Here is an 18026-nt window from a genome sequence, read left to right as displayed (position 1 = left end):
CAAAAAAATTAAATTAAGTAAATAAATAAATCTTAGGCTATATTTCATACGACAACCGGACAATCGGACATAAAAAAGCGACCACACGGTCAATAATTTGAAAAGCAACAACAATTCTTAAGTTTAATAATGTAATCTATCATTTGTAAATAGTTACCATTAAGTAGTATTAAGTTTATTGCAATGCCCTAACGGGGTATCATGTACCTACTTTTCACAATGTTTTATACCATCCTCTGTAATGAACATGATCGCAATAAATATATGAATATGAACAAAAGTTTTCGTAAACACCCTAAATAGGAATTTGGGTAAAATAGGTGAAAAGATTATGGTGAATATTTTGCCATTTATTTCTTTTTGTCCTATTTTTCTGTCACTTATAACTTATAAAGTGCCGACTAATCGGCCATTTTTGCCGACTAATCGCCGACTACAAATGAGGCCGGATAGTCGGCTTTCCCGACTAGTCGGTACATCCCTACTTAAAACTCGTTAAACCCACTCCCATAATTACTTTTCGACCTTTTACTCCTTTAAAGAAAAATAGTCAAGGATAATTTGTGTTTCGCGGTTATTACGCAAAGAAATAATGCAAACCCGTTGAGTTTGTATTAACAAAATTTATTCTACAACTCTTACTGGCCTACCAACATGTGACCATTTCCACCAAGACTCTTTTCTTAATATGGTCCTACACAACAACATTTATAACACCGCAATACTGACCTATAATATCTTCGTCGCTCTCTTGCAGCGCCGGGGGTTTGTCCTGTGGTCGGTGCCGACGACGGACAATTTCCACCATGAGACTCTTCTTCAAGTATGGTCTTACACAACAACATTTATAACACCGCAATACTGACCTATAATATCTTCGTCGCTCTCTTGCGGCGCCGGTGGTTTGGCCTGTGGTCGGTGCCGACGACGGATCATTTCCACCATGAGGCTCTTTTCCATCGTTTCGAATTCTGGTGACATCACTATTTGCGTAAAATTGTAGTCCTTTACTAGAAATCTGCGAAATAGATATAAGACTTTTTACAGAAAGAAAATAAGTCGATCTCTCCTAAATTAGTAGGGTATAAATGTCTATATATAAGGTATTGTAACAATTTTATTTTGTTGATATTTGTAATTTGACACAAGTAGAACTTATAAATATGGAAGCGGTTACGGTCTTACAGATTCCCCTCCCTAGTATGAATTTTTAAAGAAGCTAGTATGCCTCTACTCTCAAGTTGGACTTTTACCCCGGCCAAATACTCGATGAGTGGCATGGGCAAAAAGGCAGAGACGTACTGTGGCCGCGGTACTCGTCATCGGCCGCCATACTGCCCTGGCCCTGCATACTTACCTCACTACTTCCCATACCACTCGTCGAGTGTGTGGCCGCGCCATTAAAGGTAGTGCGCCGCGTAGCCAATATGTCCAGACGTAGCATACGTAACACATATAGACAGTTATGTGCAGAGGAGAGCTGGCAACACGTTGCTGTAGCACAGGTCTCGAGAAAGCGCGCCGCGTAGCTGATATACTTTAGTTTAGTTTATTTATTTCATAATGATAAATTACAGTATAAATTATTCTTACGCTAATCTATATGAATTTACATTATGATCGTCAATAATTTAGCATACAGCCGTACATACCTGAGACAGTACTCCTTGACGGAATGAACCTGGGCGTGGTGCGCGGAGCGGAGAGCTGGCAACACGTTGCTGTAGCACAGGTTGGCCTTGAGGGAGCGAGCGCGTAGCCGATATGTTCTCCCGTAGCACATATTACCTGAGACAGTACTCCTTGACGGAATGCACCTGGGCGTGGTGCGGGGAGTGGAGAGCTGGCAACACGTTGCTGTAGCACAGGTTGGCCTCGAGGGAGCGAGCGCGTAGCCGATATGTTCTCCCGTAGCACATATTACCTGAGACAGTACTCCTTGACGGAATGCACCTGGGCGTGGTGCGGGGAGTGGAGAGCTGGCAACACGTTGCTGTAGCACAGGTTGGCCTCGAGGGAGCGAGCGCGTAGCCGATATGTTCTCCCGTAGCACATATTACCTGAGACAGTACTCCTTGACGGAATGCACCTGGGCGTGGTGCGGGGAGTGGAGAGCTGGCAACACGTTGCTGTAGCACAGGTTGGCCTTGAGGGAGCGAGCGCGTAGCCGATATGTTCTCCCGTAGCACATATTACCTGAGACAGTACTCCTTGACGGAATGCACCTGGGCGTGGTGCGCGGAGTGGAGAGCTGGCAACACGTTGCTGTAGCAGAGGTTGGCCTTGAGGAAGCGGGCGCATAGCCCGCGGAGGCGAGGAATGTTCAGGCGGAGCGCTAGGCGGAGGACTTCCATTACTTGCAGGATGGTGGAGGGCTTTTCGGGGTCCTCATCTGTAGGAAAAGTTATTTATAACAATAGGCCTGATGACAAATTTTGAAAACCCTTTTAATATCGTCGGTACACTTGTATTAGTTCCGAAAAACACTATATTTCAATTATACTCATAAGATTTAACATAGATAATTGCATTTTATTATAGCTAGTTTAAACTTCGCGCGAAAACGCCTCGCATGCCATTTGTGACGTCATCATTTAGTTGGTGGTAGGGTGGTATACTGGGTCAAGCAGATCTTGTCAGTAGAAAAAGGCGGCAAATTTGAAATATGTAGGCGCGGAAGGATATTGTCCCATAGAAAATTTGAATTTCGCGCCTTTTTCTACTGACAAGATTTGCTTGACCATCTATAGATATTGTTTACATACTTACAGTTACGAATTTCCCTTGAATCCGAATGATATTGTTAATTCAGCACCATATATTACGATTAGGGATGATAAATACATTACAAAAATTTATCACAATAACTCATTTTACACAAAAACTCTCACACAATTGCAGTTTAAGATGAATTATTTAGATACATGTAAACTTTGAGTGAAAATCACCGAGCAGGGTTTTACTTTTTCATTTTTCATTTTTTCTAGTTACGACAGCCAACATGGCAATGATAGTTCCATTCAGCCAAATAATTAAAAAAGTTTGTTGTTGAAATATCGTATTATTTAGAATTTTATTTAAATAATAACAAATAGATATCTACTTTATATCGTGTAATAATATTTTTTGGACGTAGTAAATGTTTAGTGGCAAAATAACATTTTTTTGCACCTTTCGAACTCTTTGGTGCCCACGTATAGATTTCGGTCAATGAGGTTGTCTATGTTTCTCTAAGACATATGTTATGGATTGATGACGTCACTGTTTAGGACGTTTCTGATTGGCGTTTCAGTAAAAATGGCCGATTGGAGAATTTTGCACTTTTATTTTATTGAATATATTAATAATCCTTCAGTTTATACTGAGATTGGGCCATTTTTTAGAATCATATTAACATATATGTTTCGTTGAAACCATTATTTCCATGATTCTTTGTTACTTGCAACAGGCCTATTGTGGTGTGAGTTTAGTAAGTGAGAAATTTTCTTCTTCCCTTCCCCTCAGATATTTTTTTTTATTTAAGCCATTTAATTCCTTAATAAAAAATATACATATTTCATTATTAAATTAAATAATAATACATTATTAAATGAAATTAAATAATATCAAACTAAATAATGTACATGCAAGTTTAAATTGTAAAATCCTATTCAATAATTTAGTTTTTATTATTAAGGACCTCTTGACGAGTAAAGGCCTCCTCCATTTTACTCCACATTTCCCTGTCTTGGGCTATTGTTACCCAGTCGTCGCTGGCAAACTTTTTTAGGTCTTCTGTCCATCTTCCCAGTGGGTGGCCTGACTTTCTTTTACCGGGAGGTCCCGCCCATGTAGTGACTCTCTTAGTCCATCTTTCGTTATTCATTCGTGCCACGTGGCCCGCCCACTTCCATTTTAGTTTCTTGCAATGTGATAGACTCTATCTATCAGATAGAGCGTCGATAACTTTAGTATTTTCCCTTATAGCCGTATGACGTTGTTTGTCTCTAAGTTTTAAGTGTTCATGATGCTCCGCTCTTTGACAAGTTGTAATTTTTCTTTTCGTATGTGCATTATATATCCATGTTTGGCTTGCGTAGGAGCCACCCCTCAGATAATAGGACAATGAAATTTGCATATTAAATGCAATGTAATAAGCTGTTGCTTATTACATCTAAACAATGATATATGTACCTAGAAATGTCGCTGGTAATATAGAATTTTGGTGTTCGGCCCTCCCTGAAACTCTTGTCGGTGTCTCGCTTTTACTGTTGAAATAACTTACATTTCTCTGCTAGCATGAGTTGATTTCTCGCGCGCGAGTCCATACTTGAAGACGCGCAAGATGTATGGAGTCGTGCGCGAGAACGCAACTCAAGTTAGCAGGTCTGGTGTGGCTTCAGGTAACTTTAGCGTGAGCCGCGGCTTCGCCTTATAGTAGTACTTCCAGATCTTACGTAGGTACACTTGTCGCGTCTCGCTCTAACTAAGAAAAATTCACATTTCTCGCTCGGGTCGATCCGGTCCGTGTATATTGTACACGCCAGATGACGGTACTGTCAGAATGCCAGGAATGCACAAATAACCCACACACGTTTGCTGTTAATCATAGTCTTTAATGCACTGAGTTTGGTGCTTAATACTAATACAGTAGATTGAATAAATAATCTAGGTCGCGCGTGTGCGCATATTTGCCTAAAGGCATTGCTACAGTGTACGCTATACCTACGCTGTACGATAGCTAGATCGTACATACTGCCACTTATAAAGCAAAAACACCGGGAAGCAACTTAAGAGTATGCAAAATAATAAAAGTTAAGTAAATTAGTAAAAACCATAATGTCAATTTAACAAGGAAGTGCTATAAAGTAGTAATGAGTACGGTAAAAAAAAGGTGAATGCTTATGTTTCTTCATTTAAGTCCCTAAAGCTAACTTTTCTTCTCTGCTGCGGCGTCATTGGGATGTCTGAGAAGGACGTAACTTGCTGTGGCAGCGGTGTGCTCGTCGTTAGTTCAGTGAAATTAGCTAAAATTACGGCATAATTAATAGAAGACTTTTTTTAATTGAGATATGTACGTTGTCGACCGAGGTTATTTTTCATCAACCCTCCCCTCCCCACCCCCCTCTGCGTCACTCCCCCACACCGCCGCAAAGGGTCCAAAACCTAGTTTTTCTAAATTTTTAAGAAAACTGTTCTAGATACAGAAAAAGGGTGTAGGAACGAAGTGATCCTTATTAAATTTTCTATTTATCTCTTATACACACTATATTGCTATCACTTATAGTTTTTGCGCAATACGTCACGGAAGATGCTATTTTTAGCATTTTCAGTGTTTTTTTTCTTCTAATGACTTTTCTCAAATAGCACTTACGATATCTTTCACGCTTTTAGGGTTCCGTACCTCAAAAGGAAAAACCGGAACCCTTATAAGATCTCTCGTGTGTCTGTCTGTCTGTCCGACCATTCCCCCCCCCCTTTATCTCTGAAACTACTGGGCCTAAAATTTTGAAAAAATACACAAAATAGTACTTTACCTATAGATAATAGGAAAACCTATTAGAAATGTGCAGGCAAGCGTGAGTCGGACTTATGTACGGAACCCTTGGAACGCGAGTTCGACTCGCACTTGACCGTTTTTTTTTATTTAAGTAAATAGTTAATATGTTATTTAAAATGGGTATTATTTATTGAAAGAGTTTGTGTATCTGGGAACCTTGTTCACTAGGGACGGTAAGCATGATAAAGACATTGAAAGGAGAGTGAATGCTGGAAAACGTGTGAATGGGGCACTTAACGCTTTTATGAGCAGCCAGAAGGTGTCGCAAAAAGCACGGTTGGCTGTTCATAGAGGGGTGTTGGTGCCTACACTTATGTATGGTAGCGAAAGTTGGGTATGGCAGAAGAGGCATCAGAGCCAAGTGAATGCAGTGGAAATGAGAGCGCTGAGAAGTGTGCGTGGTGTGAGATTGCAAGATAGAATTAGGAACAGTGTGATAAGGGAAAAGTGTGGACTGAATGTTGATGTAGTGACTAAAATTGAGAAAGGTATTTTGAGATGATTTGGACATGTGGAAAGAATGAGTGAAAGAAGGCTAACAAAGAGAGTGTATAAGGGAGAAGTGGAAGTGGGAGTTGGAAGGGGTCGACCTCGGCGGATTTTCTCTGATCAGATCGGGGAAATCCTGAAGAAAGACCAGGTCAAGAGCACCCTAAACCGGCGAGCGTGTATGAGGAATGTAATGAAAATGAAGGAAGCGAAAGAGGTATGTCAGGATCGTAGCAAGTAGAAAACCGTGGTCTCTGCCTACTCCTCCGGGAAATAGGCGTGATTATATGTATGTATGTATTATTTATTATTAAACTACTTCATTTGACGATCCTATGCCATTTTTGAAATACATTGCCTTCAAATATTTTCAATGTCAGCTAATATCGTTATTAACCACTTGTCTGTATATGAAACGGATCCTGACCGAAATTTATAGGTACCTACAGCCAGGGTTGGGCAAAATACTGGCTTCCACGTATTTCAAATACAAATTACAAAATACATTTTTAAAAGTATTTGAAATACCAAATACAAACTACTTTGGTGACTGGTATTTGAAATACAAAATACAAATTACAGTGTTTAAAATAATGTATTTCAAATACAAAATACAAAATACTTTTATTATTTTTTGTTTAATCATTTAGTTTTTTTTAACGAATATCCTTTCCTAAAACTTATAGGGTCATTGCGCTTGTTTTCGTCCTTCTCTAGTTTTCGTCCACTTGACGAAATTTGAATATAAACCTACATTGCTGCACAAATTTGGACTGATTTCAATCCTTAGCTAAACAATATATCTGTCTACATATAAAAAATATATTTCGCAAATAGTAAATTAAAAATGAAATATATTATATGCTAATCTGTCAAGTGGTCGAAAACTAGAGCATGGACGGAAACTACTACAATGACTCTATCCCCTGGCTGTTGACGAAAAGTTCTGCGCAGAATAGCTCGCGCAATGTACCTATTTGCGCTCGTACAAGTCGTGCATTATATTTAAAAAAATGTTCCATTTTAGGATCATAGAATTTAATAAAATGTATTTTGTAGAAATGTATTTTGAACCTTGAAGTATTTGAAATACAAAATACAAAATACATGTGAGTGCAGTATTTGAAATACCAAATACAAAATACTTTTCCAGGTAGTATTTGAAATACAAATACAAATTACTAAAATGTATTTCAAATACATGTAATTGAAATACTGCCCAACCCTGCCTACAGCACAACCGAGGGTGAACCCATGATTTTTGATCACCACACACGTCTTCTTCCTCGCGTTAGTTGTCGCTTTTCGGTGAAGGAAAACATCGTGAGGAAACCGGACTAATCCCAGTAAGGCCTAGTTTCCCCTCTGGGTTGGAAGGTCAGATGGCAGTCGCTTTCGTAAAAACTAGTGTCTACGTCAAATCATGGGATTAGTTGCCAGCGGACCCCAGGCTCCCATGAGCTGTGGCAAAATGCCGGGAACAACGCGAAGAAGATGATGAACTTTTCATGTGTGTGGTGGTCAAAAATCGTGGGTTCACCCCGCAGCACGGTTCCATTTTTATCGCCTATCACTATGCGCGTCCCTTTCGCACTTACATACTTGTTAGAGCGTGACAGGCATGGTGAGGCAACATAGAGGTACAATAATAGAGAGGAAACGTGGGAGGGGCCAAATGACCGAACGAGATAGAACTTTCAGTAGGAGTAGCAGGAAAGCGATACTATTGCTTGTCCTTGTCACAGTCTCACTTTTTGTTTGTTCCCCACCATAAATTTAGTATGGGTTATGGTGGGCAACAAATAAAAAATTTCATTTCATTTCAATAACCCGACCGAAATACGTAGATTATTGTTTTTGGTATATTGTCAGGAATGTTAAAACGTGTTTTTAATATTGTCGCATTGCGTATATTTTGTCCCTCACGGAGGCACGCGTACACCACTTCTATAGGCTACCTTCTATGTGAGGCAAGCTATAAAAACGCGACCGTGCGATCTGTTTCACAGTCAAGTGGTTAATAGTAACGATCTTCGGTGAGCTTAAAAATGTTTGAAGACGATGTATGTTCAAAATGGCATAGCATCGTCAAATGAAGGAGTTTAATAATAAATAATACACCATTTTAAAGAACATATTAACTATTTATTTCAATTAAACAAAATTTGGCGATATCGTAAGTATATTTTGAGAAAAGTTATCTTACAAAAGAAAAAAAACGTAAATTCTAAAAAAATTGCATACATGGTGACAGATTTAACAAAAACTATAAGTGATAGCACTATAGTGTGTATAAGAGATAAATAGAAAATTTACTAAGGATCACTTCGTTCCTACACACTTTTTCTATATCTTGAACGGTTTTCTTAAAATTTTTGAAAAACCGCGTTTCGAGCCCTTTGCGGGGGTGTGGGGGGGTGACGCAGAGGGGGGAGGGTTGGGGAGGGTTGATGAAAAATAACTACGGTCCATAACGTACATAACCCAATTGAAAAAAGTCTTCTATTAATTATGCCAAGTTTTCCATATATTTTTTTCCAGAAGCAACGTACTACGTCGCAGGAGCGGCCGTAGGAGTCAGTGATATTACTGCTTGCAGTGGGGTGTCAGGTTGAGCAGGCTTCGACTTGCGTTTCAATTTGCAGATAGCAAGCGTAATAGTGATGATTGAAGTAATACCCAATGCAATGTAGATTATGACGTAATGGGTGGTGTCATTTCTGTCAAAGGTGTCCAAATTTGCTTCTTTAATGGCCTTTAATTTTTGGCTTATGTCAAGAAATTCTTCGTTATGATCTTCTGTTAAAATAGGAATATCTTTCGGTAAGGATGTTTTTATTACGTCATTGATCGGTGATATTTTCGGAATTTCCATGTACGAGTTTTGTACAAACATTTGACTCTTGTAGTCATGTTGTGAGTGTATGACGAAGGACTTTCCTCTTATAACGCATCCTGAAGGAATCGTGACCAAACCCGAGTCGATCAATTTCTCAGTGGATACGCCGTTGTCACATATCACGCGTATCGGGTGCTCTTGACAATAGGAATACAGCCAGGTGTCCTGTGCATGTAACTTGATCCACCTGTCGGCGCATTCCTTGGCGGTCGCTTGGCAATAAGGCTTGTTATTGTTGTTTAATAGTAATTGCATGTCACAAATAGATTCACCGACTTTCATTGTGTATACAGGGTGATTTAAAGGACAAAACATTTTATCGTTTTTGTGAGCGCTGCATGCGTGAATGTCAGTTTCTGTCATTGGAATTACGGTGTCTTTCTTGACGTTGATTGCAATGTATGTCGTTGCAGTGGAGATGTAGATGGCGTTGTCTCCGTTTCTGCGTGGAATGTCAATAATAGAGTCTAGCTCGAACTGTTCGCGGTTTAATAATGGTAGTCGTATCTCCATTATTAAGGTCTTCCGAGTCACTTTTACGTGAATGTGGAGCAACCCGTATAGGTCTTCAGCGCTGTCAACTGGAATGGTGAGGTCATCCTGTATGTGCCCCGATATCAGCTCTAGCTGTTGTTGGATTTGCACAGGGGGTAATAAATGCACGTTTAATCGGCCATGGTATATGTCAGTGACGGTGTCAACTAGGGTATCTTGAATTCTTCGTAAATTTGAGATGATGACATCCGCCGCTACCATAGATGAAAGTAGCGAGAATGAATTCAATAAACGTAAACTCGTCGAGTGTGCTTGACTCACATCTTCGGTTAGATTATGGACGGTCTTTGCAATTGCGTCAAATTGATTTTTCATAATATAATAATCTCGTGCCGTTCTTGTACAAGTTGAAGATGTGATCTTCTCGCTTCGTAATTGTGTCAATATCCTTTTCATATTTTTCTGCAAATCGATCATCTAGTACGCCAAATAAGGTATTAGCTAAATAGCCGACTCCATTAACCAGACCTCTTCGTTGGCGATTTGTTTTTTTTTTTTTTTTTTTTAATTTATTTATCATAAAGTACACAACACTTTTATAAACATTATATTCCTCGCCAAACTGCAATTGCAGTTTGTTGGCGAGATCGCGCTCATCTTCACAGACATACATATTATGCTATGCACTAAATACTAAACTTAACTTAACAACTAAATTCAGGTATATTTTAGTACAGTTTAAATGTTAGGGTATATTATCCAATAACGTATTTTTTAACTCAGTTTTAAATTTAGCCCTACTACATTTATTTTCTTCCCTTAGGTAGTTAATTTCGTTATACAATTTTGGTATCAAAAACAAATCAGTTCTTTTGCCATAATAGTTTTTAGCAGTATTTTGTACAATTTTTTTAAGCCTTATGCTCTTTGTTCTATATCTACTTTGTTTCAACACCTTAAATTTATCATCAAAACAATTTTCTACTGCTATCAAGTATTGCACCTTTTGATGTATAGGAAGTATTTTACATATCTTGTACAATTTGTCGTAATTCCCTTTAAGCCTATTTTTAATTTTTTTATTAACTAGGTATTTCATAGATCTTAACTGTATTTTTTTAATTTCGTCTAAATAAGTATGAAAAGTTCGACCATAAACACTTAGACCATAATTAATGATTGAGTCCACTAACGCGTAATAAACAACGAGCATTGTCTTTTTATTAATTAATCTATTTAAGTGATATAACTTGCTTAGGACTGAACGGAGTTTAGAACAAACTGCAGTAACATGTGTTTTCCAGTTAAAATTGTTATCTACATGCATACCTAAATACTTGTATGTACTAACATATTCTAAAGGTTCACAGCTACAGCTATAGATATTATTTATTCGGTTGTGCAGACATTCGTACCCGTGACCTATAATTCCATACTCATTGTAATTAACAGTTTTCGCCTTACGATTGTATGGGGAATATATATGCTAACACTTCGTTTTTGATAAATTGATAATTATACCGTTATCGTGGGCCCATTTCACTATATTGTCAAGGTCACTTTGAATGTTATTATGGGCTACCGATATATCTGTATCTGAAGCTAGTAAGCACATATCGTCCGCGTACATAAATACTTTACATTTGCTCACGACGTTTACAACACTGTTGACAAGCATTAGATAGCCGACAGGGCCGTACACCGAGCCGGTCGGCACCCCGAGCGTGACGTCACACTCCGCGCCCGTGGCGCCGGCGATGCTCGTGCGTATGGTCCTGCCCGCTAAATAGCTGCGGAACCAGTCGTTGACGGGGCCAGCAATGCCACACTCACTCATGGCCTGGAGTAGCACTTCATGGTCTAATGTATCAAAAGCCTTTTTATAATCTATAAAAAGTGTGAGAACTTGCTTACCGTCGTTCAAACAGCTGTTAATTTCATCTGAGAAGTGTGCCAGAGCTGTCCCCGTGCTTCGACCTCGCCTGAACCCGTGCTGCGCGTCCGTAAGTACATTGTGTTTCTCCAGAAAACCTGATATTTGTCCGACGACCACCTTCTCAACAATTTTATTAATTACCGGCAAAATTGCTATAGGCCTATAATTCGTGTATTCCAAGTGATTTCCATTTTTGTAAATAGGTCTTATAACGGATTTTTTCAAGTTTTCTGGGTAAACACCTTTTGAAATACACATATTAACAAAGTTGGCCAAAATGGGGCATAATTGCTTTTTAATATATTTAACGTCTTGTATTCTAATTTGATCCATTCCTGGCGCCTTATTCAAACTTAAATTATTTATAATTTTTTCAATGTCATTTGCACATACTTTTTTAAACCTAAGAGACAAGTCTAGTTTCTTAACATAAGTGTTGCGATCTAAAAATTTTACATTACATTTGTGCTTTATGTTTAATATTTCTTGAGTAAATGTTTCAGAGAACCTACTGCATATATTATAAATATTATCAAATTTTCCCAAATAACGCATGACCACCTCGTCTACATTTAGTTTATGTCTACCTAACCAGCTATTAATTGTGCTCCACATTTTTTTATAATCATTTTGACAATCTTTTAGTTCCTGTCTACGATACTTATTCTTGGCAATATTTATTAGTTTATTTACCTGGTTTCTACACTTAGTATAATCTAACCTCTTATTCATATTATTTGGTGACGCCTTCCAAACTCGAAACAAATCGTCCCGCTTAGATATCATAGCAAATAACCTTTTATCTATCCATGGTTGAGTAATCCTATTTCTTTTAATATTTTTTTCAACCTTACTTTCACTATAAATCGATTCAAATACATTACATAGTTTGCTATACAACAACACAGGACAATTTATCAGCAGTAATTGTGACCAATCGAAGTTATCTAATTTATTGTTAACGAGTTTATCATCTAAAACAAAACGCGTACCTGTTTGCAATGTACTTTTAAAATGCTCACGGTCAAGGTCCAAACGTATGCCAATCATATGGTGATCCGATATTCCGCACTCTATCACACTCGCAGCCGCAGGGTCATCGTGCACTTGTTGCCGTTTCGCTCGCACCCATACGTGGTCTATACACGATGTCTCCAGACGCCCGTTCACAATGGCCGCCCGCGTTATCTCCGAGCTAGGTATGCCGCACTGCAGGCCGTATCCACACAAGGTGTTTTTGTAGCTGATAACAGTTGAATTCATATTTTCTCTTGATAAGTCCATATTCATGTCTCCTATAATTATCAAATCTTCACAGCTTGGTACGCGTTGAATACATAGTTCCAATTGTTGTGTAAATACATTTTTGTTTTTATGGGGTGGTCTATAAATAGACAAAAGGTGAATTTTTCTGGTCTCTAGGCGTATAATTCCATATAGTGACTCCATACTGGGATAATTTACTTCTTCCAAAGTAAAATTAATTTGATTTTTAACATATATTATTATACCCCCTCCTCTTCCACTTGGTCTTGTCTTTGAATAGGTGCAGTATCCTTTTATCATGTAACATGAAATTTCATCTTCCCTTATATTAACTTCAGATAGAATAATTATATCGATTTTTTTTTTTTTTTTTTTTTTTTTTAGGGTGACTTGTCAGCAAATCGTTGTAGTGACGAAATTGTAGAGAGGTAGCGTTTACACCGCCGGAAATGATCCAGCCTAGAAGGGTCTGTTGGGCAATGGGCTGCTGGTCTGTTCCTCTGATGAGACCTCCCATTATAATTCTAGAATAGACCCTTACATCGAGCAAAATGTCAATCGGTTTCGAGATATTGTAATCTGGGTCGGCCAGTTGTAAGTGTTGAATATGTTCATCGTTTTGCTTCTCGAATGAGTTGCTAGGCAGGTTATTGATAAGTTTCGGCAAAATTAGCGCATTGGTATCGAAGGCGAAGTCATCATGAATTGATTTGCAGTCGAGTCTGACCTTCCCTTTGACCTTCCTTGTACTTTTGCCGATTCCTGTAACTGATGCATTTAATTGTTGGCGGGGTAGTCCTAGCCGATGCATAGCATCTTGACTGATCAGTGAAATCTGTGAGCCTTGGTCTAAAAGGCAACGAAGTGTCACATACGCGTTGTCATTCGTTCGTACACGTATTTGAACAGTTGTCAACAAAGATTCGCCATCGTCATCGGCAACGTGATTACTTGACGATTCCCGCTTATATTGCTGACGCTGTTGTTGCTTAGTGGCGGGCGGCGACCTCGATGTTTGTCCGGCGAGTTCATTTACTGCGTCATGTAATAAAGTATTATGCTTTTCATGGCAAATTTTGCATGCTTTTGTAGAATTGCATACATTGCGTTCATGCACATAGAGACAGTTTTTACACATTCCGTGTTTCGCAACTGTTTTTAATTTTTCGTCCGGTGACATCAATTCAAACTTCTTGCATTGGTATAATGGGTGGTTGATATTGCACACTACGCAAACGGCGTTAATATTGAAGTTGAATGAACTTGGCTTGCCGGGCGATGTTCGTTTGTATGCCGGGGAAAATGTATCCTTGGGCTTGAATGTCAATTGTTTAGATGATGATGATGCTGCAGGTTCTCGATCTTTCCTGTTCATAGGTTCCAGTGCGAGGAACTTCGTTTCCAAGAATGCGGTGAATTCATCTAAAGTCGGCAGCTCTCGTGGCGCTTTACGAGACTCCTTGTAATCAGCTAATGTCAATGGGTCCAACTTTTTAGCCAAAAGGTGAACAAGAAGTGGGTCCCAAGTAGTTGTGTCTATGCCAAGGTTGTGTATGGCATGTACACATTCCATAGTTGTGTCATGCAGCTTCTTAATGTCATGAGAAGTTTGCTTGTGGATTGTTGGTTGGTTTAAAAATATCTCTATCTGCCGGGAAAAGAGTAACTGATTATTGTTGTAGCGATGATACAGCAAGTCCCATGCAGTGAGATAGTTGTCAGCAGTCACACTGAGATGCTGAATGAGTCGCAGTGCCTCGCCTTTCAGCTTCCCCTTTAAATGTTGCATTTTTTGTGCTTTTGATAGCACAGGGTTGTCATGGATTGCAGTCCTATACAAATCTATGAATGTAGGCCATTGAGAGTAGTCACCATAGAAGTTAGGTATCTCCATTTGCGGAGTTGATTTGTGTAGATGAGTTGCAGCAGAAATTTTCTGGTTTAGCGCCCTCTTTGTCAATCGATATTTTTTTTTCATACACTGAGTATCTTTCTTCGTAATCCTTATCCGAACCCTGGAGCAAGTTGTCAAGTTTCAGATGCAAAGTGTCAATAGTGTCCCACCGAGTTTGAAGATTACGAAGTTCATCCTCCATTTCCCATTTCTCAGATATCTTGTCAATGTCAATATAGTTCAAAACCCTTTGAAAAGCTCTGAAGTTAGTTTTTTGCTCACTAAAAAGCTCATTAATTTTGATAGTTTTCTGCTGCTGTTGAGAATCTGTGGCCTTAGGTGTCGATGGCTCCCCAAAACGGTAATTTGAAAGCATCGTACGAATCTTATCAGTACGAACCTGCATTTGCTGGTACACATTATCCACAAAATACTCCCCAGTTTGGTCAGGTGCGTCATGAAGCTTCACGTCATTCTTCTCAAATTCTTCCCATAACGTGTCTAAGCCGCTAATTCTCGTCCGTAAATATTCCTCGTTTTTCCTGGAATCAGAATCTTTCTTGAAGTTCGCTTCCACCCGCTGAATGGAATCGATGATCTCCCTCTGACGTTGCAATATACGATCGTAATCACCCATGGCTCTTCAAGTAGGTATGACTATGTCAAATGTCAAAATGTCATAAAATGTCAACAGCAATAAAATGTTAAATGCAAAAATGACATAATCGATATTAGCAGAATGTCAAATCCAATAGCTTGTCACAGTTTCTTAGTAGGTATCCTTGAAATTCATTGTGCGACGCCACGTCTTCTCAACTAAGTTGGTGAGACCCGCTTGTGGGAGGCCAACCGAGTTGAAACGGTAACCGCACTAACTTTCCCTGAACACCATCACTAAGTTCGAAGGACCAACATGTACACGCCAGATGACGGTACTGTCAGAATGCCAGGAATGCACAAATAACCCACACACGTTTGCTGTTAATCATAGTCTTTAATGCACTGAGTTTGGTGCTTAATACTAATACAGTAGATTGAATAAATAATCTAGGTCGCGCGTGTGCGCATATTTGCCTAAAGGCATTGCTACAGTGTACGCTATACCTACGCTGTACGATAGCTAGATCGTACATATATGAAGTTGAGCCCCATGTCGAACGCCTCCGGGGTGGCTTCAGGTAACTTTAGCGTGAGCCGCGGCTTCGCCTCATAATAGTATACTTCCAGATCTTACGTAGGTACACCCGTCGCGTCTCGCTCTAACTCTAAGTAAACTCACATTTCTCGCTCGGGTCGATCCGGTCCGTGTATATGAAGTTGAGCACCATGTCGAACGCCTCCGGGGTGGCTTCGGGTAACTTTAGCGTGAGCCGCGGCTTCGCCTCATAGTAGTATACTTCCAGATCTTACGTAGTCGCGTCTCGCTCTAACTCTAAGGAAAACTCACATTTCTCGCTCGGGTAGATCCGGTCCGTGTATATGAAGTTGAGCACCATGTCGAACGCCTCCGGGGTGGCTTCAGGTAACTTTAGCGTGAGCCGCGGCTTCGCCTTATAGTCGTATACTTCCAGATCTTACGTAGGTACACCCGTCGCGTCTCGCTCTAACTCTAAGTAAACTCACATTTCTCGCTCGGGTCGATCCGGTCCGTGTATATGAAGTTGAGCACCATGTCGAACGCCTCCGGGGTGGCTTCAGGTAACTTTAGCGTGAGCCGCGGCTTCGCCTTATAGTCGTATACTTCCAGATCTTACGTAGGTACACCCGTCGCGTCTCGCTCTAACTCTAAGTAAACTCACATTTCTCGCTCGGGTCGATCCGGTCCGTGTATATGAAGTTGAGCACCATGTCGAACGCCTCCGGGGTGGCTTCAGGTAACTTTAGCGTGAGCCGCGGCTTCGCCTTATAGTCGTATACTTCTAGGGGCTTTTCGAGGCCCTCGTCTATGCGTCGGGATAGTTCTTCACGCGCTTCCCTGCAAACAAAATGTAGATGGTAAGTGCTTGCACATGGTGCATGTAGGTGGAGCGAATAAATGCGCGGGCGATTAGCAAGCGTAGTATGGAAAACCAAAGTTTAGTATATAGCTTAATCATTCGGGCACGCTTGACGAGTGCTTAAAGCAGTAATTTAGGCAGTCTTAAGAGACAGACATATGATAAGAAGGTAGAACATGGTATGTGAATTTCCGTTGCAAACCTCGGTTTCTTTAAACAGTGAAAATGATGTAAGTACTTAGTGTGAATCTATCCTGTGGCAATGGCGACCAGGGCCATGTTGCATAAACTACAACTAATATTACAAGCGGAACTCCTTTTCTAATTTCACTAATTAAAAAAGGAGTTCCGCTTGTAATATTAGTTGTAGTTTGTTATGCAACATGGCCCAGACCACAATTATAATGGATACTTACTGTATCCTAGCACGTAGATATGTGGACCTTGCAGCTAACAGCGCCTGGTGTGCTAGCACGCAGCTCTCTTCGTCTCCCACCAGGACTACCACGTCGCAAAACTGCTGGGATTTAAGTATGCGGCCGAAGTCGTCGTGGAGCGTGCAGCGCGGGTAGGTGGACAACTATAACTTACTGTATCCTGGCACGTAGGTATGTAGACCTGGCAGCTAACAGCGCCTGGTGTGCTAGCACGCAGCTCTCTTCGACTCCCACCAGGATTACCACGTCGCAAAACTGCTGGGATTTAAGTATGCGGCCGAAGTCGTCGTGGAGCGTGCAGCGCGGGTAGGTGGACAACTATAACTTACTGTATCCTGGCACGTAGGTATGTAGACCTGGCAGCTAACAGCGCCTGGTGTGCTAGCACGCAGCTCTCTTCGACTCCCACCAGGATTACCACGTCGCAAAACTGCTGGGATTTAAGTATGCGGCCGAAGTCGTCGTGGAGCGTGCAGCGCGGGTAGGTGGACAACTATAACTTACTGTATCCTGGCACGTAGGTATGTAGACCTGGCAGCTAACAGCGCCTGGTGTGCTAGCACGCAGCTCTCTTCAACTCCCACTAGGACTACCACGTCGCAGAACTGCTGGGATTTAAGTATGCGGCCGAAGTCGTCGTGGAGCGTGCAGCGCGGGTAGTCTGACAGCTAAAAATGGATTTACAGTTAATTTTGGGTATGCTAATCCTAATTAATCCTATATAAACCAAGCTATACTTTCAAGATTAACAGATTATTTAGGTAGATTTATCTGCCAAATTCTATCAGTGACATTTGCTCATGATTGTGTTACAGTAGCTTCGAGACGTTAAATCTCGTAAAAGCATTTTAATGGGTTGGGTCCTGAGGACCAGTCCTGCCAAGGGAAATCTCTTGTTCACGCAACGCTGTGGTTGACCTTTTTATGCTCTGAGCACACTCAACTATATGAATTGCCTCACTAAATTATATTTGCATATGACAATCTCATTACCCATGTAAATAATGTCAAAAAACATGTATATAGTTAGATAATAAGAAATTATTTCGTACGCCAAAAGGCACATCACGGCTG

General features: G+C 40.2%; 1 protein-coding gene across 1 annotated transcript in view; it reads right to left on the bottom strand.

Annotated features, from left to right (window-relative positions):
* The window catches only part of LOC134800280 (leucine-zipper-like transcriptional regulator 1), a 30668-nt gene that overhangs the window by 5049 nt on the left and 7593 nt on the right, over window positions 1–18026 (bottom strand). The window contains exons 9-12 of the mRNA XM_063772790.1: window positions 17457–17620; window positions 16318–16493; window positions 2197–2392; window positions 867–1018 (exon numbers count right to left, since the gene is read on the bottom strand). Of these exons, the coding sequence (XP_063628860.1) occupies window positions 867–1018; window positions 2197–2392; window positions 16318–16493; window positions 17457–17620 (688 nt within the window). The remainder of the gene's footprint in view (window positions 1–866; window positions 1019–2196; window positions 2393–16317; window positions 16494–17456; window positions 17621–18026) is intronic.

Source organism: Cydia splendana, chromosome 19 (genome assembly GCF_910591565.1).
Source record: "Cydia splendana chromosome 19, ilCydSple1.2, whole genome shotgun sequence".
NCBI lineage: Eukaryota > Metazoa > Arthropoda > Insecta > Lepidoptera > Tortricidae > Cydia > Cydia splendana.
The sequence above is the reverse complement of the archived record's forward strand: the minus strand, read 5'-3'. Positions and strand labels throughout refer to the sequence as shown.